The sequence below is a fragment of the Electrophorus electricus genome, chromosome 3 (genome assembly GCF_041902795.1).
Source record: "Electrophorus electricus isolate QZ-2024a chromosome 3, ASM4190279v1, whole genome shotgun sequence".
NCBI lineage: Eukaryota > Metazoa > Chordata > Actinopteri > Gymnotiformes > Gymnotidae > Electrophorus > Electrophorus electricus.
Window position 1 is genome coordinate 18,774,522 of NC_137499.1, and position 26,163 is coordinate 18,800,684.

Consider the following 26,163-nt stretch of genomic DNA (forward strand, 5'->3'; position numbering starts at 1 on the left):
AACCTAACAAAAGTAAACAGCGCCACTCAATGGGCACACAGGAAATAACTCTCGCAGCAAACGATTGCAGAGTTGAACAACATATTTATTTAGATTATACTATATACAGGATAAGTGTAGATATATTCCAAAAAGATTAAGAACTCTACAGTTTATAAGAGACGCAGAGTGAAAACAAACAAAATCATTTTGAGATTCATTAAAAAAGATGTCAACCAAAATATACAAATATAGCCCAATATACAAAATGACATGCTACAGGCTACGGCAAGAGGTAAGTGACTAGCACAGAAAAAAAACAGCAATTAAAACAGTCCTTGAGCAAGAATACTGATGTAGCCCACTTGAGTAGGACTCAAGGGATTTCAAAAAATATTTTAATGACCACAGAGTAGTATTCTGATAGAGGGCTAAGTACTGAAAACAGGAATACACTGGTCTCAAATAGTCTACTAGTGGAGTTACCTAACTGCTTATTCCAAGTATGGGGCTGGCTCAGATTATTTTAGCACACTGTGATAAATCTGTGATAACTGAAAGACACACCCTCGCACACACACAAACAAATTATACGGACTGTTCAAAACTGAATATCAGCTAATTCAGCTGGCTAATATCAGCCAGCACAGAGCTTGCTTCTAAATCTCTAGACATGACTGGCAGTCCTAACAATATGAAGTAAACACAGACCCCCTCACACCCACATACAATGTGTGCGTGCGTGCATACACACACACACACACACATACACACACTTTTTGAAACTTAAGCTTGGATAAGAATGCTGACATACATTGAGCACACACAGAGATTGGTTGGTAGTGGCAGTGCACACAGTAAATGACAGTTATATAGTTCAGTTTTACTAATGGTGGATACTGTATATAAGCTATAGATATGTTTCTGTGTGTGTGTCTGAGAGAGGAGGAAGGACAAGTGACAGGGAGAGAGAAAAAAATCTTGGAGAGAACAAATGAGCAGATTAAAAAGATGACAGCTTTTAGGCTCTTATGTTCGCCTTGGCTCCAGTCTGAAGGATCGTTGTGACAGGGTCCTCTGGTTGTCAATTACAGAGAGCTGACGAACATAATTACGCACTTCCTGGGGATTCTTACTGGCTGGCGATGCCTCAATGTCTTCAAGAAACAACATAAATTACATTTTAACCTCACAACCAGGCATCTGGCAGATACATATATCCCAGTGAAATCAGGATTTACAAGGAGATTTTTCAGTTAATGAATTAATTGTGAATTTATTGTATCTCTCATCTTGAATTTGAATCACACTCAAAGATCATTGTTTAAAATGTTTCTTATTTAATTTCCACCAGAGTACAGTGTATAAGAATATAGTGCATCTAACAATATTTGTGTCAACTTACTGAAGGGCTGGCTCCTGCAGTGTCTCACTGCCCGAATTGTATTAGCAATCAAACGCTGAGAAAAGTACAGAGAGGAATATACCAAAGACAACATGAATAATTCAGAATAGATTGGATTACACATTATGGTCTGCATTTCTGCAGAAATATCTCCTAGCCACTGGAAACTTGACACATTATTGTGATATTCCTTCTTTGCATAGAAACAAAAGCCGAACACTAGTCAGTTCACTTTTGAGTTTCATATTCTATTGAGAATATTTTTTAGAAACTTTATAATGCTACATGCAACTTTAGTTTAAGAAAATGTGTGTGTGTATATATATATATATATATATATATATATATATATATATATATATATATATATATATATATATATATATATATATATATATATATATATATATATATATATATATAAAGATCCAAAATACAGACTGTACAAAGGAGCCACATTCCAACACATAGTAGTTAGATGTTAGAGGCTGGCAGGAAAAGCATACACTGAGAGATCCAAACAACTGACAGGGCTCATACATAGGAACATATACAAGGCATATGAGCTGATCACCCCAAGTCCAAATGGGAGGAACTGCAGAGAGAGGAGGAGAACTACAATGCTAACATTGTAGATCCAGTAGTATAAGTAGAGGCAAACAAACCAGTCATCTTTACAGTGGACAAGATGCAGAACACAGCAGTAATAATAAATGTGGCAGTCCCAATTGATTTTTCCCAAATGGAAAAATACCAGGGAGTGAAATAAGAAATAGGGTGAATAAGAAAGATTCACACAAAAGCTGTCACAATGCTGATGGGGGCCTTTAGGGCTATGACAGATTCCAGGAAAAACAGCATCAGTCCAGATGAGCACAATCCTAGGAACAGTAAAAGTATTGCAACACAGCCTCTGGTAGAAGGCTCGAGTATAAGGAAAGAGATATGATTACCCACTACTGGTGAGACAGGAATTATATATAAAGCAAAGTTCCTCTCAATTTTACTTGCATAGCTGATAAAGGACCTCTGTCCGAAACATCCCATTTCTCTGCAAAGTGTATACTTTACTACCTACTCTCTTACACTGCTGTCCTGGAATCTTCTTCGGAGATTCAGCAACAGTGTATTCACAATATGTACTTTACGTAGCTTTAATGCAGTTTTTGCAACATGCCACAGCCCAAGCTGCTAAATGCTAAATTATCACATTGTGCCTGAAGAACATAAAGAACCCCTTCAACATATAACATAGACATGACCTCTTTCACTGAACCTAGTGGCTTGATACCAGGAAATACATCTACTAAGACAAACTATGTAAAATTTGTGTTTTGCTGCTGACAGCTCTGGCTTGGTGATTGAGAGCTTTTAGGGCCCATCTTTGTTACAATGTTGAATAGGGAAGGATCTATATAAATAAAAGCTGAACTGAATTGCACTTACCATTTTCTCAAAGTTCACCAGCCCATCAGTGAATGTCTTGTTGCCCTCATGAGTGAAAGTCATGTCTGTGAAATGAGAGTAGTGAGCACGCAATCGTGTGGGTTTGTAATGGAATCCAGAGAACAATATATTGGTACTTAAATGTAATAATTAAGATATTGTCTCCATTCTTTGTACTCACTGCATATAATGGCAATAATCCTGAACTGAAGTGAACAGTATTTATTCTAAATTGCTTCAGATGGACTATTCCTATGATTATGGGAAAAACTATGGGCAAGAACCAAGATAAATGACAATCCACTTGACCAGCCTTGGGCCTAGCCTTACCTTTAATGAGGAGGGGCATGAAGGGGATGATTGGGGGCTCCATCTTAGCTACAGTGAGGCGGTACACACGGTGGTTTCTGGATGGATCCTATGTAGACAGAGGTGGACAGAGCAATACTGAGTTGCAACTTAATCAGCCAGTAAGGTACATAGATGGAAAGATAACCTTACTGGGTGTGCAATTTTTAAAAACCTATCAAGTTGATGTGAAACATACTAATAGACTCTCAAATTCTGCATAGAACTTCTTAAATTTACTGGGTAGCTTCTGCAGAGAGAAAAGAAAATAAGACATTAGTATTTGTTTATTTCAGTGTCTGTGCCACTGTGTTTGTGTGTGTTTATGTGTATGTGCTTGTGTCTATTATTTACCTCCCATGTCTGACTCAGCCGGCTAACAGCTGGATTGCACATGCCCATAATGATGGCAAAGAAGGAGTTGAGATTTCTAAACTCCCTGCAGCTAATAAAATACACACATAATCATGCTTTTCATGGCTCTCCAAAGACACATAATGCTAGGTCAAGATCACTATTAAAGAACAAAACTGTTACTATTGTTACTTTACAAAGTCCCATTTGTATGTTATTCAATATACGATGCATGTGAGTGTTTCTTGTTTTGTTTACTGGGCAGCGATCTTGATGAACTTCTTAAGCAGCTGCACCCGTTTGCTGAGTGTGCCACACAGGGTGACCTCAGTTACCACCCACAGCTGCACCTGGTTGAAGCGACGAAGGAACAGCTCCAGGTTGGCTGTGGAGCGCCGGTATGCCTGCCGCCCAAATGTATGATATACTAGCTCATACTGCAAAACACACACATGCACATACACACGCACACACACAGACGCACACACACAGCTATTAACTGGTAAATGCATCCCAATAAAACATGTTCTCAAAGACAAACCGTAAGGATTTTCATTTTTGTGAGTCACTATATATGCTAGTCTGCTCTTTTTACACTGTTTGACTCTAAAGGTTCACAAGATGTTTGGATGGTTGCCTGAACAGGGTCACTCTCAGGAGCATGTGATGTAACCTTTGGTAATCCCAGTTGATTTTTACACCAAATGGATTAAATAACTCTAATCTTTCTTCTTTCCATCTCTTAGGTCTCACTGAAAGAATGCAATCTCACTCTACTCTCTTTAGAGAATCGGCCTTCAATGAAATATGCATGGTCAAGGAAATTTAAGAGTTTCGAAATATAAAACCAGGTGATGGGTGTGGTCATGGGCATGTGGTACAGTAGGGTCTTGGATAGGACAAAGCTAAAGTATTTGTACATGATCTTATTTGTGCTTTAGCAATTCTGTACATGATGAAAATGAATGAATCTTGCATTTAGGCTAGATAGCAGCTCCTTTAATACTGGGATATTCCAGTGTGCCACAAAGATAAAATCTCATTACTGAATGTGTTTGTGAATGAACCTTTGGGATGTGCACTTTAGGAGAACTACATGCAGCATAGTACTCACATAGAGCCAGGTGGGAATGGTACTGTTTGAACTAATGGTCTTATGTCAAGAATCTTCTAATTCTCCCCAAATCAGCTCTTTCTGTGTCAGACTAATTTCACTTAAACATTTTGCTAGCATTCTTTATTACAAATATTAAGAAAGCAAACAATATTTCAAGCTCTTGGACAAAGGGGTTTCATCAGCACCAATCTGCACCTGCATCTTAAAGAAACTGGGTATATCTTCATGTACAGATGAGTTGACAGATTCCATTCACATATATTTAGAGAACAAACTAGCATGGCTGTGTTGTGTACTCAGAAATCCTACAGAGGCCCACATGCAGAAACATCAAGACAATCACATTTGACCAACTGGCTACCCAGCTGTAGTTACAACTGGGTTTTAACTCTGCAAGAGAAAAAGATCAACTGAAACCCTCAGTGAGGACAATATCTGACAAAAGGCTAAAGTGGTAGACATTTATATGCACATATTATATTTCTACCTCATGCACACAGCTGAAGAGCTCCCAGTCATATAGGGTCATCTGAAAGGCCAGGTCTTTAGAGCTCATGAGCTCAAAACTCGACATGGAACCTGTGGAAGGACCTTCTTGCTCTGGAAGAGGAGTCTGTACACAAGAAGAATCCTTAGACTAGGCTTCACAATATTGTACCTCTCTTTTAATTGGTTGGACATCTTACCAGTGAATCAAGCTGTTCTCTTGTACAAACAAACAGACGTCCATTCACTCCTAGTGACTGGAACACTGATACATCATTGGGCTTCAGAATCTGCTTTTCTGCATCAGAACAAAAGCTAAGCATCAGTCAATTCATTCTTGAGATTCTTTGAAGAGTCTTTGAAGGGTTATGTGTAGTTATAGTTGTATGTAACCAAGATCAAATAAGGGTTTATATCCAAAACTATGGAAGTGTCATTGTTTTATTTATACCAGATTTACACCAAATTTAGTCCTAAAAGGATTTTAGGTACTAAAACGGATCTATATAAAACTGAGACCAATTGTTTAGATCTATATAAAATTAAGACCAACTGAGACCAACTGTTTAAATAATAAACAGTAAAATCAACAGCAAATTCAAAAGTGTCCCACTTGTTATGGGAAACAGAAACTGAATCTAAAAACAATCTATTCATAACAATCACTTTCTGTGGCTTTAATACAAGCATGTGCATACTGTATATTACAAGGTTGCTGATGACTATCTTAACCCCATACATGAGTGAAAAATGACTTCCTGGGCTGACATGCTTTTATCTAGAAGAAAAGACACTAAATATGTCTCCTTTCAGTTGCCTTATAAAAGCATCCATCTGATGAGTCATCTACCGGATGACATAAAAGCACTGAGATGGAGCATGTTTCCAAAGCAACAAAACACAAAAGAAAAAGGTGCACAAATATGGAAAGCCTGATCCTGTAGGGTGGGGGGTCATTTACCTCCAGAAGCACTGAGGCTGATCAGAAGCAGCTCATCAGTGGATCCCAGTTTGTCAGCCACAGTTGCTGCCACCTCTCTCCCAGATGCCAGCACAGGAACTCGGATGGTGGTATATGTGTGATCACTGCAGTATACTTTCAGGAGTACTAAACAAACACACACAGTTAAAACAGAGCCAGAGAGAGAGAGAGAGAGAGAGAGAAAGAAAGGCAGAGTGAAAGAGAAAAGAGGAAGAGAGAATGAGACACAAAACAAAAGACTGTATATGATTTGAAGTCTGATGTCCCTTACCCACAAACACAGAGCCATGCACTTACTGTCATCAAAGCTCCTGACTGGCTGCTTTTTTGCAAGCCTCTCTTCTCCTGAGCTAAACTGACGCAGCAGGACTTTATGCTGAAAGGAGCATAACAGTGACAGCGAAAAATAGCTTTATTAGACAACTAGGAAATAATTATTAGGTAAATAGAACACTGACATAATGAAAACAAAACACACCTTTTTCTGAGAAGTTCGAGCATCATCAGGGCTGAAAAAAAAAAAATCATAGTTGCTTTTTACATGCATCAGTTTTGACCAAATTACCAACATAGTTACCCTAAACACACACACACACACACACACACACACACACACAAACACACAGAAAGAGAGACAGTCCTATATACACACAATACAGACCACCCACACTTACTACTGTCTGATTATTTTCTCCAGCTCTGGCAGTAGTTCCTTAAGTGGGCGTAAAACCCTGGCGTCACTGGAAACAAATCCATATAGCTCCTGCATGTGCACAAACCAACATATACCCAAATATACATGCATAGATATGTTTGCAAGTAGTACATAGAGATTGTGTTTGTGCATCTAAGTAATGAGGTTGAGCTCTTTTAGTAACATATGGAATTGCATGCGTTTGTTTACATCTGTATGTGTGCGGAGCTGAAGAAAAGCACTCTGTATAATGTCCAAGTGCTAGCCTACAGGAGTGCTAGCCTTCTGTTTAATCATTCGTGTGCATGTCCAACCTCCAGAAAACTGAGCACAGTGTCATCCTCCAGCAGGTAATGGGCTTGCAGTGTGGCCCACCGCAGAGCCAGGCTCAGCACACGTCTCTTACTGGCCACAGTGTAGTCCAGGCGCTCTTGCTCTGAACCTTGGGACGCCTGAGAGTGGTAGGTACATACATGCTAAGGAGCATACACATACACATGCTGTTTGCAGACAAGGAGCTAACTTCAACAGGAGGAAAGAAAAAGCTATGAATATTAAATACATTCAATTTACATTTCAAGAATAAGGAAATAATCAGCAAGGTGTCTGGCAAACAGCTAGGTACACCTAGCTTTTGGAGAAGTGATAACTTTGTAGTTTGATCTGGGAGGGTAGGACATGACTGTTGGGAGGATATTGGGCCAAGAGGGCTGGGCACAGCTGGCTGTTGGGCATGAAGACACAGTGCATGAGAACAAAGTCATCCAGAGCAGGATCTGTGCAAGAAAGCCAGTAATTAACCAATTAGTTAGAACTTCCCACCAAAAAGGTCAATGAGTTTATTTTGGTCCATTGTTATAGAACGTAAGTAACTTGCTAGTTTAAGGTACTAACTAATAACCTGGGTCAGAGAAATGAATGTCCAGACGCATTGTCTCAAGCAAATGTTCTAGAATCTTCTCTGGGGTCCCTGACATCACAGTGTACCTGTAGATCAAACACATACTGATTAATACTGTAGCTTGGATAAATGAAGAAACAGAATGGATTAAATAACTGTTGAATTGATTGATGGGTTTATACTTGAAATGGGAAGGAACATTTCCATGGGTAGATGGATGGAGACTCTTCTGAAGCACCAACACATCCTTATCATGTTCCTTCAGACGGACTGTGTTCGCCTCTACGTCCTGCATTCATATACAAACACACTTGCAAATTAACATTTCGGACAGCAGAAGGAAACACTTTTCCTTTCTAAGCTGGAAAGCATCTATGCATGTGCATTGTACCCTGAGAATGCGGTTGAAGTCTTCTTTGTCTACTCGTAGGAAGTGGCAGTTGTCTTCTCGCAGTACGATGGAAGCTGCACGTGGGGCATCATTAACCAGTGCTAACTTTCCAAAGTCATCACCCTCATGCAGTGTGCACACGACCCCCTACGAACACAATGCCACAAGTGCATATCACTAGTGCTGAGCCTCAGTGAGTTCAATAACAGCAAGTAGAGAAGCTACTGAATTGGCTGACCTTGCCATAGATGACAACATTTACAGATCCCTTCTGAATGATGTACCAGGAGGTGCCTTCCTCACCCTGATTAAACACTAAACCACACACACACACACACACACACACACACACACACACACACACACACACACACACACACACACACAAACACAAACACACACACACACACACAATGTGACAGAGTATTTCTTTTCTATTCTCATTATTTTGAGACATTTTGGTCTTTATTTTAGAACTAGATGGTAATCATCCGTATTGTCTAATTTCTGCTGCATGTAATCAACCACAACTGCAGCACAAACTGCACATCAGCAAGTGTATACATCAGCATCTTAAAAATGAGTTTAACTTATTTTAAAATGATTTCCACTTACAAACAGTGCCTGCTTTGGCATGTGACTCAAAGATTAAGACACCAGCAAGCTCTCGCTTTACCTGAGGAGGGCAACACAGTCAGAAGTAAAGTTTACAGACTTTGAAATTGTCCATAGGACTAGAAATATTATTACTTTAACTATTAATTAAATTTAAAAAGTGTAAAAATATATATGTCTTACAGTGTTGGACAGGTGGGTGAGGGCTTTGACGTGCAGTATTTCATCATAAATAATTTCCAGGTCTTCAGGTGTCCTCTGACCTGGCCTACACAGAGATGTGAATAGAGACTGAGACCTTAAGCACTGCCTGTCTCTCTTCAGATTATGGACTTTTGGCAAAACTGGGTAACATATAGAGCATGAGATGAGTGAAATATATAGTATTTCCTACTGTCTTAATTGCAACACAAACTGATCATAAGTACACTGGACCACAGGGGCGCTTTTGTCCACTCACACTTTTCGAAGAATCATGCGCATGTGTGCATCTGGGCCAATCTGAGAAAGGAAGAGGAGGGTCTCCTGCAACTCTTCCTCTGCTTCTCGTTTCTCATCTTCACTAGGTAATTCTGCATCCTCCTCCTCATCATCAAGGAAACGATAGAAAAGGTACTTGTCTTGGAAGTTAAGCTCCTGGTCAACTGTAGAAGAAATAACGTGCTGCTAAAGAAATCCTTACAGCTTGACATAGTCTGAGGAGTGTACTTTCAGTGGTCTGATTATGATACTTATTGAGTTTTAGTTATTTTCAGCACAATTGATGTCAGATAAATAAATATTTATTTTACATGAAATATTTAATTTCCACTAGGTTGGGCTAAGGCTGAACACTGCAATCACTTTTAAGACATAATAAATGTTGCAGTTGTTGGAGTTGCAATCCCACCATGGTTAAGAACTCCTTCCTCCAGCAATGCCTGCCACATTCCAACTGCATGGGCACGACTGTGAACACATGAACTCTGCTGTAGCTGCCAATCAACCAGCTCGGTGCCCACACAACACTGTCTGTGAACACACAACAAACAAAACACATGTGCATACACACACATACACACATTTATATGCATATAACCACATTTTATTAATATATTTCAAATCCAAAACTAAAAACAATCTGGGCAAACATGTTTAATATGAAAACTAATATGTTACAATATGTTACAAAAACTAATATGTTACAATATCAAACCAATACTAACAATGATCTAACTAGCAATTATCTACTTCTATGTTATTATGGATGGATTTTGGTACAAGAAAATCACTCAGTGTTATGTTATCTGAAAATAGTTTTTGCTCTCTTAGACATGCAGAATGTACCTGTAGGTTTTCAAATGGTATTTTCTGTCTCTGATCATGTGGGGAGCTCTGGCCAGAATAGCATTACGCAAAACCTTCCCTGCCCTCAAAATCTTCTCTGATGGAACCTGAGATACGTAGGGGCCAGTGTTTGGGTTAAGGGCAAAACAGCAAGAAGGGAGAGAGGGAGAGAGAGAGCGAGAAAGAGAGAGAGAGAAGAGGGTGGGAAAGTGAGAAAGATCGTTTCAGATCTAACTGTCTATAAAATGAAGCACAAACCTGTGTGTAATGGCATAAAAGGACTCATTTCAGCAGATGGTGCTTTTTATTCTCCATGAATATTTTCCCATCGTATTTGTGTGTGACAGGGTGATGAACACCTGCAGCCACATGGGAGTGGGTATGGAGGTGAGCACCCCTGTGAAACAGCTATACTACTAGCAAGGCATTTTAGTTAAATGCTAAATTAGAAATGAGGGCTTTAGGGCAATACAAGTAACATTAGAGTTATGGCAAATATACCTTGTTCAGATTTTTTGACATGAAGTTCAAGGGGTCTGTGCTGAGATTTTCCTTGTCTGGCATTCCTGCATTACAGAGAGATAACTGGAGAGGGTTTTGTCTTTCAAAGATCTGCACACACGTACCTACACATACAACTACAAACTCTTTCACTGTAGGTATGCTAGTAGATGCTAGTTAATAGTCTGAACTAACAGTTACACAGCATGCAAGGCAGTGTCTAGAGAACAGAGCCATTAAAAGGTCCACACTGTATTTAAATTGATGCAGGTGGTTTGATGCTGCTGCTTTTTAATGACGTGTTTTTTGTATGTATGTTTGGGAACAAGAAAGGTAGCGGTGTGTGTGTGTGTGAGAATGATTACTTACGGTCATTGCTAGCTCCACTCTCCATCACCCCATAAGGAGGGGCCAGCAGACCTGCCATGCACTGCCTGTACTTCTGCAACAGACATTACTCCATGTTATGATGAGAATCTGCTGTATATTTAACCTTGTTCCTCTAAAGCTTAACTGTGCTTCCATCATACATCATACATTTAGCTGACACTTATTAAAAAAAAACTTACAATTCTGAATGAATACAATTTGAGGGTTAAGGGTTTTGCTCAGGGGCTCAACGGTGGCAACCTGGATGTGGAGTGGCTTGAACAGGCAACCTTCTTATTGTTAGTCCAGTACCTTAACCACTGAGCCACTGCTGCTGCTTTCTTATAAGTGCACCCTAGAACAAAAGCAGCTCCCTCAGATTAGCCTTTGTGATTTACTATGAATATTCAGATCTTTTTTCTTTTTCTGTCTCTATCCCGTTTCTGTCTCTATCCCGTTTATGTGTACCACACTGTCTCTATGGTGATGGGTGATGATGTAATGGATGCGGTTAGAGAACATTTGTCTGTGGTTTATTGAAAAACAGAGTTACAAACATGCCCTGCAACTACCACATACTCAACTCTCTGTCATCTTACAAGGCAGCATATGATTCTGTGAGGCTAAAAAGAAGAAGAAGAAGAATCCTGCTTGCATATTTAGACTGTATCATATCTAAAATTCACTTTCATGTTCCTGAAAACAATATTTAAAATCTTGACTAGCCTAGCTTTTCTCATAAATGACTAATTAAGCAAAAAGGGTAAAAGATAACTAAGCAGCTAACAACAATAGTTACTGTGTAAAGTGCGCAGAATTACTCCCACCTACAGTAGGATTGAGGAGAAAAATATAATAGGATGGTAGGACATCGAATATGGACAAATGTGCACTTTACATTCCGAGAGTGTTTTCACAAACTTTGGTTAAATATAACTTTGTTTCTTTGAACTAAGTTAAATATATTCATAATCTATACAGACTGTATAATTGATATTTGATATAGTTTGATATTTATATATAGTTTGATATAGAGCATATTAAATAATTTGTAACTAATATCCTATAGACTTAATTCTGTACATCCTCAGACAAAGTGCATTTAGTGAATCCAGCATCCTTCATGGTTTCATTATACTATAAAAAGCATCACATTCTTTTTCAAACAACCCCCCCTCTCCTCACACAAGCATAAAAACCCAACACCGCACTCTTTCCTTTCCAGCTGACTGCTTTCATATAGGTTAAATAAATAAGCCTTAGTTATGTAATTCTCTCTCTCTGTCTCTTTCACACACACACTCACACACACACACACACTCACACACACACACACAGGAAGTGCCTTCCTGTTCTTAAGTGAGTGCCAGGTCTGACCGTGCCCTCTGTGCCTGGCACAGTGTTGAAGTCAGGTCTGAGTGGGAAGCTCTTCAGCATGCGGCTCACAGCAGCGCTGAACTGATCAGCTGCAGCTGCATGCTCACTCCTTAATGACTGAAAGCAGCACACCACAACAGAGCCCAAAGGACAGAGAAAGCACTAGTCACCTCGATGTTATCCACAATGTAACCATACTACACTGATGCCAATACCATACTACACTGACAGGAATCCTGGGCCAGTATATGAATATTATATGATCTGCAGCCAAATAGGTTCTAAAATGCTGACCAAGTAAGACTTACCTGGGGAAGGTTTCTGGCGTGCAGACAGACAGAGTCCCTTAAAAGTGAGATTTTTGCTTCCGTCACTTCCGAAACACAGCTGACATGCCAGCATCATCTACTACAGCCCAGGAAATGTTCTTTCCCTCACACAAGCACATGAACACGTACAGGAAAAGTCTTCCTTCACACACTGTTCCCTGGATGAGTGTAAATATATGCATGTGTGTTCTTAGCATTTTCCTAGCTAAGTATCTGACCGGACTCCAGCAGCCGTTGCCAGACGATTGCTGCAAGCCAATCAGGTGACTGAACCCAACGCACCCTGCAGCACAACACCACTACTGTGAGAGAGAGAGGGAGAGAGAGAGAGAGAGAGAGAGAAAATGAGATGAGAGCACCAAGAGGGAGGGATGAGAGATGGAAAAAGCAGAAAGGGCAGAAGTACGGGCAGCTAATAGGCCCCTGGCTCTGGAGAGCTGGCAGTCTTACAAATTATTAAAAATGTTAAATTGTATTTTCACTGAAAAGATAGACAGCTGTGTCTAAGTGTCCATGTTTGTTTGTTTGTGTGTGTGTGTGTGTGTGTGTATGAGTACACTAATTAGGCACAAAGTAATTACATTTAGCACATTAAAACTGAGGTGTTTGAGAAGAGATTGGTTGGTCTAGTGTGTATACTCAAGTCAAACAATATGCTGCTTTATTTAGGCTTTTAAGACCTTGCTGTCTCTGAACCTCTCATCTTATCATTTATCACACAATAAAACAAAACATGATATACACTAATGACTATAAAAGCACCTCCCATGAAACTATGGACTTCCCAGATATGTCGGGGAAAGGGGTTGTAAATGTTTTCTTTCTTTGTCATAAATGAGTATTGCTTATCCCCAAAACCCTTCTATTTAACTTTCTTAAATATGTAAAAATGTATTTCCTCTACATATTTGTATTACCTCTACATACACAAACCCACAAGAAAACATTTGTGAACCCTTTCATAAATGTCTCCTAAAACAAAACCTGATCATCTACTAAACATCATTAGTGTTTGTTATTGAAATGTTGTTGAAATGTTAAACAACATTTCACAGTGTCAAATCTTCACTGAAGATCAAGTTAACTGAGACCTGTTCTGAACTAATTTATGTGTGGGTCTGATATGCCAAGCCAACAAAAACGTTTGGTTACCTTCTCAAACAACAGAATGCAATACAGTGCAATACAGTGTAGTACAGTGCAGGATGAGCATGCATTCCTTATAGTTGATCTCTATTCATGAGTTTATCATAAACAAATCACCGAATGAGTGTTATTCAGTGGGAGGATACCACAGAGCTCTTTAAATAAAGTGGTGCTCAGCTGTGGTCTTTCAGTGCCAGAATGTAGCACATTTTGATGATTTTTCTGCTCAAACAACACCTAATTCAAATAAACAATTACCAGGTTTAGTAAGTGTGCCAGAGCAGGGAAATCACCAAGCTGTGCTTGATTCTGGCCTTCCATTACTGGAACTGGACATCCCTGACCTAAATGTCCCACATTGTTACTGGAGAAATGTTTGCTGGACACATGAGACAATTTAAAATTTGCACTTTGCTTTGCTCCCTGATACCCTAAATGGGTCGTAATCATTGTGTTCCAACCTAAAATCTAAGATGTATGAGGAAATTCAACAGAGCAGTGTTAGGGCATCTGTCTGTGATCCAATACTGCAAGGGGATCGGGTCATAATGCATGACAATAATGGCCAATTCAGTGTCCTGACCTCAATCTCACTGAAAAGCTGGTGCCTTATCTGATTCAGGCCATCTGAGTGTGGTATGCGGAAATTACTCATCAACATACTGTAAACATAAAAAGTAGGAAAAGAACATGCTGAAGTTACTGCCAGTAAGAGAGGTAAAACTAGTTACATTTAAATAACTATAACAGTTTACAAAAATTTTCCATCAGTGACATTGTTTAAATAATTTGTTCAACAGAGATATGGCACTGTAAAATGTTGCATCTGTAGTTTACCATGTTTTCATTTATCATTATGAATTTAAATGCTGAAATTATGATAAAAACCCAGTTTAAATGCCATTAATGCATAAATTCAGGTAATTCAAAGTTTCTTGAAATTGTACATAGTGTCTCTACCCGTCTTTTGTACATATATGCTCTTTAAACGCTCTAACATAATTTAAATGATAATCTAATTTAACACTACATGTTTTGGATCTATACTTTAATTGGAAACATTTTAAACAATACTGAACAATTCATTTATTTTGACAAGCATTATCTTTATTCATTTTTTATGTCCATGCACTGACTATACAGTATTAAATACATTATGTATTAATAATATTAAAAAAAACTAATTTAGTCTAAACTTTAAGGAAGATGTTTTGATCATAATTCTTCCGGCTGAGAGCACTACATTATTACGTCACTGACTTTCCCTCTACATGTACCCACATACACATATGCAAAGTCATACATGTACACACACACATACACCCCCCACCCATCCCCACACACACATACACACACACTTACTCACCCACTTTCTCAGATAACAGACTTGAATAATGATTGAGTTACAAGATGGAAAAGCATTGCTCCATTAGACTGATCCAAAATTCATGCAATATTTATTCTCTGTGGTACTTTCAGTCCATTTACACTTCCAGTGTCTATGAGTAACTAATACAGTAGCAGACACACTGTTGGTGCATGTGTGGTGCTAAATAAAAAGGCACATATGGTCATTGGTACGAGGGGTGACACTATTTACAAACACGGAATTAACAACACAGATGCCTGGCTGTGCTCCCATATCTGTTATATCAACAAGCAGAAGTCTGATGCTGTAAACACACAGTTTGTATTCTTACTAAAACACACACACACACACACACATACACAAAATGCTCATAAAGATAACAGGAGCGATTAAAGGACTCAAAGGGCCTAATGATTATGCAGAACTCTAAAAGTAGAGACCACTTTTAGTCAAAGTAACCAGATATCAGTTTTTTTTAGTACCAACAACACAAAAACAAATGTAGACCCAGCCATTATGACATTGTTGACATTATGATGACAAATCACCCAGCACCCTCCAGTGGAGAGCTATGGTACTTTGGTACACACATTTGCACTAAAATGTACTTTTTAATGCAACTAGGCCCACATACACTCCCACACACTCCCATACACACCTCCCACAGGGTCTTGAACTCCCTCTGCTCGATGCGCAGGAGTTCACTGTTCTCTCGGCTGACAATTGTGGCATGTCGTGGAGTGTTATCCAGGATGGACTCTCCAAAAGCTGTCCCTATTCCCAACGTACAGATTGTTACTGCATCCTAAAAGAATACATGATCAGGAAACTGTGTGAGAGAGAACCTTTAAAGACCTTATTACAGAATCTTTAAAATGTTTATGTATGCTGCCCTTATAAAGGTTAAGGCAAGAGATCACACAGTGAACATCAACATCACACATGCTGATTTGATCAGTGTTCATTCATGCTGACTTGATCAGTGTCATTACAGCAGAAGATTATCCCATAGAGCATTTCAAAACCTCTCACAGCTAAACATAGTGAATATTTTATTAGTGAGGCATGAAGCCACATGAAATGAATATTCATGATTGCAGGCTGGGCAGTCTCTGTAGGAAGAGGGATGCAGAATTGTGAAGGAGATTGGGAATGAAGTCTTCTGTATTGATTCTCAGTCTACTTGCCAGACAGGGGAAGTGACATTAATCTTAGATTTTCTCTCCAGTGGGAGTAAAACAACATATTTCCAGTTTTATATTCTACAGGTAATAAGCACAATTGTATGTGTAAGAGTGATTGTATGAGGTATATTGTATTGTACTGAGGTATATTGTATTAAAGACTTGCGATGACAAACTATATTGTCATGAATTGTACATAATTGTAATATTTAAAAAGTGTTATATTTTGCATGCCATCTTGAAGTATTGCTTAGTCTTAGAAAATATTGTGGTGTCTGCCACAAACTTGGATTGTGGGCCAAGGGGTGAGCAGTGAGGGGCAGAGCAGGGAGGACAGCTTGCACATCTCCGCAGACATAGTTTAAATTGGAAATTCAGTGTTGTTAGAAACTTTAATTGATGTATATGTATTAGTTTAACCCTGTCATAGTTACCATCCCCCTGTTTTCCCTTTAGAGTGTTCCTTCTTTGTTTCGACGCTATGGCTATATTTGATCTGCTACAGCTAATAAAGCGTAATAAATCTCGAGTGCAATGTCTTCCAGCTCTTTCCTTTTCATGCTGACGCTGCAGTATTACTGCTGAGCAAACTGTCCCAGGATTTTCTTCTTTTGAATTTTTGCCTTACATTCCTTATCTTTCAACTGCTGTGTGGCTCATACATTTTTGAGATTTAGTTGCAGCCTCACCAATTGTCTTTATTTGTTTAATTATTTTTGTCTCTCCTATAGATTATGTTCTAGACTGATGTCCTAAACTGCTCTTCTGCCCTTTCACACATAACAGCAATATTATTTACACTAACTAATCTTTTTCAATCTGTCTGCCAGTGTGTGTGTGTGTGACTGAGTGTGGTGGTGAGGATACAGCATTTTCTTTTTGCAGTAATCTTCAGAAAACCTGCTACTCCCTATTTTTGTTTTAATATTTGAATTGCAGGACACAGTTAGTTACTTCAGATAGTCATGCTATTCATTTTAACTTGATCATTCATTCAGAACTTTGAGATTCTAATCTTTTTTCAAAAGGTTTTGGGTTTGACATAACTCATTTGCGCCATATTATAGGATACAATAAAAACTCCATGTGCAGAATTCCCAGGTTATGCAGGCTCAGTCTTTCTGAGGACCGCTCCTGTAGTTAAACCCTTTACATTTTAGAGTGTGTCCTTCACTGACACATATACTCTAACCTCATGAATATCTTCCTAATTAGCTACTGAGTTGAGTCAGATGTGTTTGATGAGGAACAACAGTAAAATGTGACCACTACACTCACTGTACACGTTATTAGGTCCATGTACACAGGTGCATTTAATATATTCGCGGCAGACTGTAGATAGCATCTGTTTCTGTTCACATTTGTCAGCCAGCTTCCATCCTGTTCATTGCTGTTCATTTTCTGACCACAGGGCCACTGTTTACCCAATAGAGGTCATTATTTAACGGTCACATGGTATAGCATGAGTGTATCCATCACAGCATTGTTTCTGGAGCCTTTACACCTCCATGTCACTGTGGGGTCTGCTGCCCAGAAAACCTGCAGCGAATAGCAGTCCTGTGTATGGAATCTGGCATCTAACCTCTGATGATGAACTGGAAGATGGCTAACAGGCTGTGCATGGCAACAGATGGCGCTCCTACATTGCTTAATAAAGTTTCTTGTTAAGTGGGTGGTAAGTCACCACCTACAATACATTATGTATTTTTTTAACTTTTCTTTTCTGAGCATATCATACTTCTACAAAGCAACCATTTGCATTACACTACTGTTACACTACTATTTTGTAAATGCTTCATGTCCAATTTTTTAATCAAACCATAGATAGGCATCATGATAAATACTGTGTATTGTGTCCAAATATCCTAGTATTATCCTAGTATTATCTGATAAAAGATAAAAAGCCCTAGTAATAAGTGTAGATTGCAAAAAGGGAATTAAGTAATTTTCTACTCTGTCTTTCTGCCGAGGTACACCTACTGCTGATGTCATGCTATTACTTAGCCTCAACCCGTCTCAGCTACCATGGCTATTCCCACCACCCCCTGATATCCCCTGCTGTAGCCCACCACAGTTCCATCCCAGCCAACTAATTCTCCGTTGCCCTTGATGGATGTTCTCTTGCAGGATGGATTACGGACACACCATTGGGACAAGACTAGGACCTCTAGAAAACCAGACTAGACATTAATTGCTTATTTTTCCCATTTTATTATTATTACTTTATTTTTCTAGTAGAATTGATACTACTGTGGTGACCATTGTCGGCCAGAGGAGGATGGGCCCCCCCTTTGAGTCTTGGTTTCTTCCTTATGCTCTAGGGAGTTTTCCTTGCCACTGTCACCCTTGTCTTGCTTACTGGGGGCCTGGACTTAGACATTTGTAAAGCTGCTTTGTGACAACACCTGTTATAAAAAGAACTATATAAATTAATTTGATTTGAAAAGTGAAATATGTCCTGTTCCTTATTAGAGAGCCCAAGTTACTTCTGAATATAAATACCCTATAAATACCAAACATAAAGGAATGTCAAAGCAATATTCAAAACAATGGAAAGTTTTCTTTGAACCGATGAAAGCTTAAGACTGAATTGCCTACAGTATAAGTGACTACTTCATTGAAATTTGCAATTTCCATTTTCCATCTTGAACACAAGAGAATCTGCTTATAATCTGTTAATATAAATAATAAAATCAAAATTACCACTGTAGACCAAAAGCAGTCCAAGATGTAAAAAGCTGATAATTATAAAACTATAATTATCACTAGAGAGCATCTTTGATGGCTTCCTGAGGTGTAAACATTTTAATTTTCACCCTTTCTGTATCATAAGTATCAATTTTCCACTATACAATAACATAATTCACTATCTTTCAGAGTTTTTATCCTTCTCAAATCATGTGACAGACCTAAGCTGTATAGGGCTAATGATTGTAGATTTAAGAGTGACTCACTGGAAGTCCTGCTCTCTCTGAAATGTTCTCATTCTCTGCACAACTTCAACTTCTACTACACACACATGTCAAATATTCAAGAAGTCAATAACCAATTTTATTGCACACTCAAATTTTCTGTGTGCATGTTGACTGGCAAAATTTATCTCTGAAATTTTTTCATCTGAAAAATGAATATGCACCATGATTAGTCCTCTAAAAAGAATTCTTAGTGTTTGTGTTTTGTACCTGATGGTTGGCTGTCTCAGACACCTTCACATCCAGTGAGCCAGATAAAACAGCATACCAGCTTGTGCCGATATCACCCTGCCGATACACTACAGAGGAGGCAAAAAAAAAAATCAAGAAAGCTTATCCGATAATCACTCATTTGAAGTTTGCAATCTCATTCACATGTACTTCTGAACATTGTGGTAGATAAGGCATATCTGATAATTCTGTTTAAGACAGTGTGCTACCACACAGCTTTAACTTACAGGTGATTCCTTTCTCTAGGTATTCATAGAAGCCACACTGACAAATCTGCTGCAGGAGGCTGCGGTGGAACTTCTTGAAGGCCTTTACCCCCTTTAGCCTTGCCAAAATGATGTCCACATCTTCCCCTGAACGTTCTGCTGGTCTTTAAAAACACATACACAAAATAAAGCACTCAAACAACAGGAATGCAGACTGTTAGGACAGCAGAGCACAAACATTAAAGGCTGCAGTGCAATTCATGAGACTGCATGCCAAATGACACAAACTGTCTTCTTGTACCATGCAAGAGGTACACGCATCAACAGGCAATCTGCTTATGTTCCTAGCTTCTTGTGTATACATTGTGTGAATGTATACATTTCCTTTTATTGTTATAGCAAAACAGAAAACCATTCCTACATTTTCAGCATCAAGGACATGTTGCTATGGAGACAGTAACTTAAGGTGACATAAGGGACAAGAGAGAGACAAGTACTAAGAGAGAGACAGGAACTAATAAAATACTCTGGCTTACATAAAACAACAGGCTAAAAGGAGAGTATAATATAATGAAGAAAATTCCAGAAATAAAAAAAATGCTCAGGATGTTCTTGGGATAGAGTGTGGTGCAATATAGCTTTTTCCCACTGCTCACTATACCACTATACTATAAGTTATCTCCTTAACCAGCTCAAGGATTCCATTTACACTTCCTAACAATATTAATTATTTTCAAAATGCACACATCCCACGTTTTGGCTGATTAAGAAGACGAAGTCCAATGTTTGTGCAAATTTAAGTGCTGATGGGTGCTGATTAAGAAAATTATTTGGGTGTACAGAATTTACAGGAAGAAAGTTTCTGCGAACTACATGAACACCATCATTCTTTGTAAAGTGAATGCAAGGAAGGTTATTTTTTTATTTAAATGTCACTAGAGCAGAGGCACAAAATCTTATCTGCAAAGGGGTATTGCAGTTGGAAGTCCTAATAAAGCAGAAACCCACCCACATCAATTAATCTGTTCTGCTTGGTAGGAATGAAAACCTGCAGCCACACTGGCTCTTCATAAAGAGGATTCCCTATCCTCTCCGTAGAGTCTTACCATTGAAGAAAACATCTTGCTATTATTTGTAGCAAACACATTATCTGACAACATGTGCAACTGCTTGTTTGCGGTTATTTACTAGAGCTTCACACTGTAAGCTGCAAATTTGTTAATCTTGCATGAGATGAAATATTCATAGAGAAAAGAAGTTCAATAAAGTGTCTATCAATATGATACCTGTGATAAAATGTATTTGTGTATTAGTACATTTTAAACATTGTCAGTATTATTATGATAATACCCCATTGATGTGCCTGCAGTCAGTAGTGTGTAAAACAAACACACATCCAGTGGGCATTTAACTGCTAGTGCACTGCAGACCCCATCAAAGAAACCCATTTCTCTCTCTGTCTGTCTCTCTGTTTCTCTCACATCTTTTCTCAAGTACTTCCTGGCATTCTAGTACCACCACTGTTATTGCAGGGAAATCAACAAAAGGACCATTCTACAGGCCCCTTTTCCACTTCACCTTCTCAGATGTATTGCTGGGTCACTATTACAGATATTATTACATACAGGGAGATGAGGTCACTCTTTTTTCCTGTGTCTACTTAAGACAGCAAGATTCATGTTAATGAACCTCCCACATGTGATATCAGTGTTGCAGGAATAATGACTTAGCTTGTCACACCCACAGACAGCCAAACCTTTTTTGGTCTAAGTAAACACAATTTATTGAGCATCAGCTCTTATAGCACTGCTGCATATATGTGTGCACTGATCCCCAGAGTAAAGGGCTGAAGCTGAATGCTCCAGAATTGAGTGCATAGCCATGAGAGGCAGAGGCACACTGAAGGAATATAGTATTGATTAATTTAAAGATGATCCACTTATGATAAGTTCAAAGACTCCAAAAAAACCATCAGCAACTACTACCCCAGTCACAAAAAGCTGTAAGGTGATCTCACGTTCCCTCTTATTACCATGGTAACCTGCAGGGAAGGGTTTGAATAAGCAAAATGGGCTAGCTTTCAGACTGAGGGGAAACACGATGCAAGACATCTAACAGTGAAAATGGGAGAGGTATAGCTCAACCGATAATGTGCAATCTAAACGTAGTCAGCGGAAATTGTAGGTTTCTAACACTGTATTGGCGCACTGCAACTTGACTGTTCATTTGCTTAAATGAGATAGGGTCTCTGCACGAGAATCTCTATCTCTCTCTCACACACATACGCAGGCATGCATGCATGCATGCATGTCCCTGCAGTACCCGTTTTTCCTACCGGCTGTTCCTGTTTAGCTATTTACAATGGTGACATCGGACATGTGGTTTTAGGAATAGCCACCCAAGTTCGAAAAATACCGAATCATTCTGCTACCGAAATCATAAAACTGCCAAATAGCCTAAAACGTCATACGGTTCGTGAATGCGCAATTCAATCTTATATCGACGGAATGGTTAAATAATTCACCAATGACAAATACGCACACCCATCTCGTAACAGGAGCGGAAGCCGATGGCGGATTTGTATCATACTGTCACCTTCTGGCAGCCACATGACTTTGGAAAGGAGGCATGCGAACTGAATTGGTAAAAACCTAAATGAATATTGCTCACCTCTTGTCAAGGCAGACAATCCACTCGGTGGATGCAACAGACTGGGCGGAGGTGTACACCGCTACCATCTTCGACTAGACTCGTGTGTAATATAGAGGATTACCAGCCTACTCTACACTACATCAGCTTGCTTTAGCCTGCAAGGGGTTTGCCCCCCCCCTCCAAACCTCTGCCGTCAAGTAGATGGTAGTGGCGCGGTTTCAGCGTCACTATGTCCGCTTACGGGAACAATAAATTGTGATAAAACCCGCTTTACACAGGACGTCTGCTAGTGTAAGGCCTGTGTTATGTTCTGATGAGCAGAGGATAGCCAGCCTTGGTATCGGGAATTGTTGCAAATGTTTCAAGAATGTACTGAAACTAAAGAAAACAAAGATGTATTGCTGTCAGCAAAGTTACCTTATTAAACACACTGATCGATTTGCATTACATACAATGCATGTGGTTGTGAATGACTGTGCCCGTAATCTTTAGCATATTAACTGCTGTTTGCTGCCGCAGTACAACGGTGTTGCTCAGTCGCAATGAAAATGGCCTGTCGCCGTGGTGACAGGTTGATGCTGCAGTAGCAGAAAAGGGCGTGGGCAGGAGAGGAAGTGATGAGACGTTATCAGGCATAGTGTCTTTCCCCGGAGAAGGACAAGCGGCAGAGGTGTGCATAGGGGTGGACTGATGTGGGATAAACGAACGATTAACTGAAGTGGAAAAAATAGGACAGACACATACATATGAACCTACATGCTTATAATGGATTCAGAAAGTATTCAGCTCCCTTCATTGTTTGCACATTTGCGTTGTAGATTTAACTTTAAATGGATACATTTGACATTTTTGCACATCAGTATGCACTTAATAAAGCCAAAGTAAGACATGTTTTTAAATTTCTTAAAAATCAAAAACTCTCATTTCTCATTTACATAAGTATTCAAACACTTAATTCTGTACGTTGTAGAAGCCCCTCTGGCAGCAATTACAGCTTTGATTCGTCTTTGTTAAATCTCTACAATCATACCTGGATTTGCCCAAATTATCCTGTTCTTCCTGACATATCCTCTCAATCTCCATCATCTTGCATGGGAAGTGTCTGTCATCTTCAGGTTTCTCCACTCATGGTGTAATGGAGCATAAAAGTGGGCATTGGCTAGACCATTTAAGATAGTCAGTGACTTTTCTGAAACCACTGCAGCATTGTCTTGGTTGCATGCTTCAGGTCATTGTTCTCCTGAAGGGTGAACTGTCACCCCAGTCTGATGTTATGTGCACTCTGTTCAAAGACCTCTTTGGATATGGCTGTATTCTTCCTTCCATCAATTCTGACCAGTCTCCCTGTCTATGCTGCTGGGAAGGACCCCAGTAACATGGTGTTTCCACCATGTCAGGTGATGAACAGTGCCTGATGTTACCTGGACATACATGTAGTGCTTAGTGTTTTGTTCAAAGAACAATGTTTGTCACATCAGAGCAGAGAATCTCTTTTCCTCATGCTCACAACATCCGTTAAATACCGTTTGTCAAACTCCAAAAGTTATGTTGTTTACCTTTTACTCAAGAGTTAATTCTATCTTCTAAGCAGAAAACTTTTTGAAGCTCTGTTAGAGTGACTGTTGTGTTCTAGGTCAGATCGCTGACCATTGCTCTTCTTGCTTACTTATTCCTTTAAGACAAACTAAACTAAAGAGTCCTGGTGGTTCCAAACTTCTTATATTTATCAAAGCCACTGTGCTCCCGGGAACACTCAAAGAAATTATTTTATACTCTTGCCCAGATCTACACTTCACCACAGTTTTATCATGGAGTTCTATATTTACACCCATATTTATGGAATTTAGCAGATACTCTTATCCAGAGAGATTTACAAAAGTGCTTCTATTTGTCTACTTAAAGTATCCTGACATAGCATCAATTGGATAGACTCCAAAAATGCTCTCAGCAGAGACTAGTAGAACCATGTGTAAGTGCTGAAACTTAGAAAGAGAGCTACAAAACACAATACAAGAGCAAATAGTGCAAATATAAAGTGCAAATATAAAATATTTAAAGTGACTGATTAGATTTAATTAAAGTGCTTGTCAAAGAGATGAGAGTTCAGTTGGTATCTGAAAACAGAAAGGGACCTCCCTGTTTGGACAACCAGTTTCATGGGTGCTAGAATAGAGAAAAGTCTTGATGCTTGTCTTCCATGAATTTTGAAGGAAGTGGGGTCAATCTGGTCGTAGGTTGAAAGGCTGAAGGTTGGGTTTTCACCATTGTCATCAAGTAGTATGGAGCATGACCATTTTTGGCCTAGAAAGCAAGCATCAGAGCAATCTGATATGAGTGGCTACAGGAGGCCAGTAAAGTGAACGGTAATCTGAATAGTGGAGTGACATGAGAAGCCAAGAGTTCCTTGCACTTAATGGCTTGGTTTATGAACTAACATGCAATGTGAGTTGTGGGACATTATATACACAGGTGTGCACCTTTCTAAACTGCATCAGTTAGACTTGCCAGAAGTGGCCAGAAGTGTACTGGGATAGATATGGACCCCCGGAGAGGTGCTGGATGCCAGGTGGACTGGGATGGATAAGGACCCCAGGAGAGGTTCTTGGGTAATGTCACACCCTGGTTGGTACACAGACAACCTCACAACTGCAAATCAAGTCAAATTTATTTAAATAGTGCTTTTAACGACAGATGTTGTCACAAAGCAGCTTTACAAATGTCCCGAGTCCAAGCCCACAGTGAGCAAGCCATGGGTGACAGTGGCAAGGAAAAACTTCCTAGAGTATGAGGAAGAAACCTTGAGAGGAACCAAGACTCAAAGGGGGGGCCCATCCTCCTCTGGCCTACAATGGTCACCACAATAGTAACAATATAGACAATAAGGAGCAGAATAAATAATGAAAATGAAAAATAAATTAATAATAAAATGGAAAAAATAAGCAATTAATGTCTAATCTGGTATTCTAGAAGACCTAGTCTGGTCCCAGTGGTGTGCACGTGTTCAAAACCCATCCTGCATGAGAATATCCATCAAGGGCAACGGAGAAGTAGTTGGCTGGGTTGGAGGTGGGGTGAACTACAGCAGAGGACATCATGGGATGGTGGGAGAAGCCATGGCAGCTGAGATGGGTTGAGGCTCAGTAACATCATGACATCAGGGGTAGGTGTACCTCGGCAGAAAGAGAGAATTATTAAGTATGTCCAGATATGAGGGTGTGTAAATTAGGGAACTATAATGTGCAAAGATGGACTCTGGCAGATCTAGCTATGGCAGCATAGCTAAAAGGATAGAGCCAGAAGGAACCACAGGCATGAGGGCTCTCTGGAACATCAGCACTCTGCCACTCTCAGTCAAGAAACTTGAGTGACAAAAGAGAGGTGAGGTGACATCATAACATCCCAGTTTATCATAACTCTCAATGAACATGGACCCCCCAGATCTATACCTTTACCTAAAATGGGAAGTAATTAATAAAATTCCTGCCTGTACTGTACAGTTTTAAGTCTAGCCCAAAATATTGAGAATGTGTCTGAGTCTCGAACATTTACAGGAAGGTTATTCCATAGTGCAGGATCTTTATAGGAAAAGGCTCTGCCTCCTGTGGTAGATTTTCTTATTCTTGGTACTAGTAAAGAACCTGCACCTTTTCACTTAAGCAGACCTTGTACTGCACACTGACTGTTAATGGAAACGACAGCGTATAGGCTTATCTTTACATAGGACTCCGCTGAAATGAGAACAAAAATTAAAACGATCAAAGAATTAAACCTTTTGAAATAACC

The 26,163-nt window shown here is 39.3% G+C and overlaps 1 protein-coding gene across 7 annotated transcripts; it reads right to left on the minus strand.

Annotated features, from left to right (window-relative positions):
• Window positions 1–64: 64 nt before the first annotated feature.
• On the minus strand, window positions 65–26,139 carry LOC113580024 (rap guanine nucleotide exchange factor 4-like). 7 transcript variants are annotated; one of them, XM_027014318.3, is made up of 31 exons: window positions 24,858–26,139; window positions 22,399–24,681; window positions 19,750–19,892; window positions 19,502–19,590; window positions 15,794–15,940; window positions 10,915–10,987; window positions 10,546–10,610; window positions 10,045–10,151; window positions 9,608–9,729; window positions 9,179–9,362; window positions 8,902–8,986; window positions 8,719–8,779; window positions 8,342–8,418; window positions 8,104–8,250; window positions 7,895–8,001; window positions 7,713–7,798; window positions 7,509–7,587; window positions 7,126–7,276; window positions 6,792–6,880; window positions 6,596–6,626; window positions 6,415–6,493; window positions 6,097–6,243; window positions 5,336–5,433; window positions 5,137–5,262; window positions 3,791–3,969; window positions 3,533–3,623; window positions 3,378–3,428; window positions 3,161–3,248; window positions 2,831–2,895; window positions 1,385–1,439; window positions 65–1,136 (listed from the first exon to the last, which is right to left on the minus strand). In XM_027014318.3, exons 2-31 carry the CDS (start codon window positions 22,464–22,466, stop codon window positions 1,009–1,011), a joined length of 3,018 nt encoding a protein of 1,005 aa, XP_026870119.1. In that variant the 5' UTR covers window positions 22,467–24,681; window positions 24,858–26,139; the 3' UTR covers window positions 65–1,008. The 7 variants fall into 7 exon arrangements, 5 of the variants coding, with proteins under 5 accessions (XP_026870119.1, XP_026870144.1, XP_026870134.1 ...); XM_027014343.3 differs by lacking the exons at window positions 19,502–19,590; window positions 19,750–19,892; window positions 22,399–24,681; window positions 24,858–26,139 and having other exon boundaries at window positions 10,546–10,629; window positions 15,794–15,866; XM_027014333.3 differs by lacking the exons at window positions 15,794–15,940; window positions 19,502–19,590; window positions 19,750–19,892; window positions 22,399–24,681; window positions 24,858–26,139 and adding an exon at window positions 12,600–12,920.
• Between the last annotated feature and the right edge of the window lie 24 nt (window positions 26,140–26,163).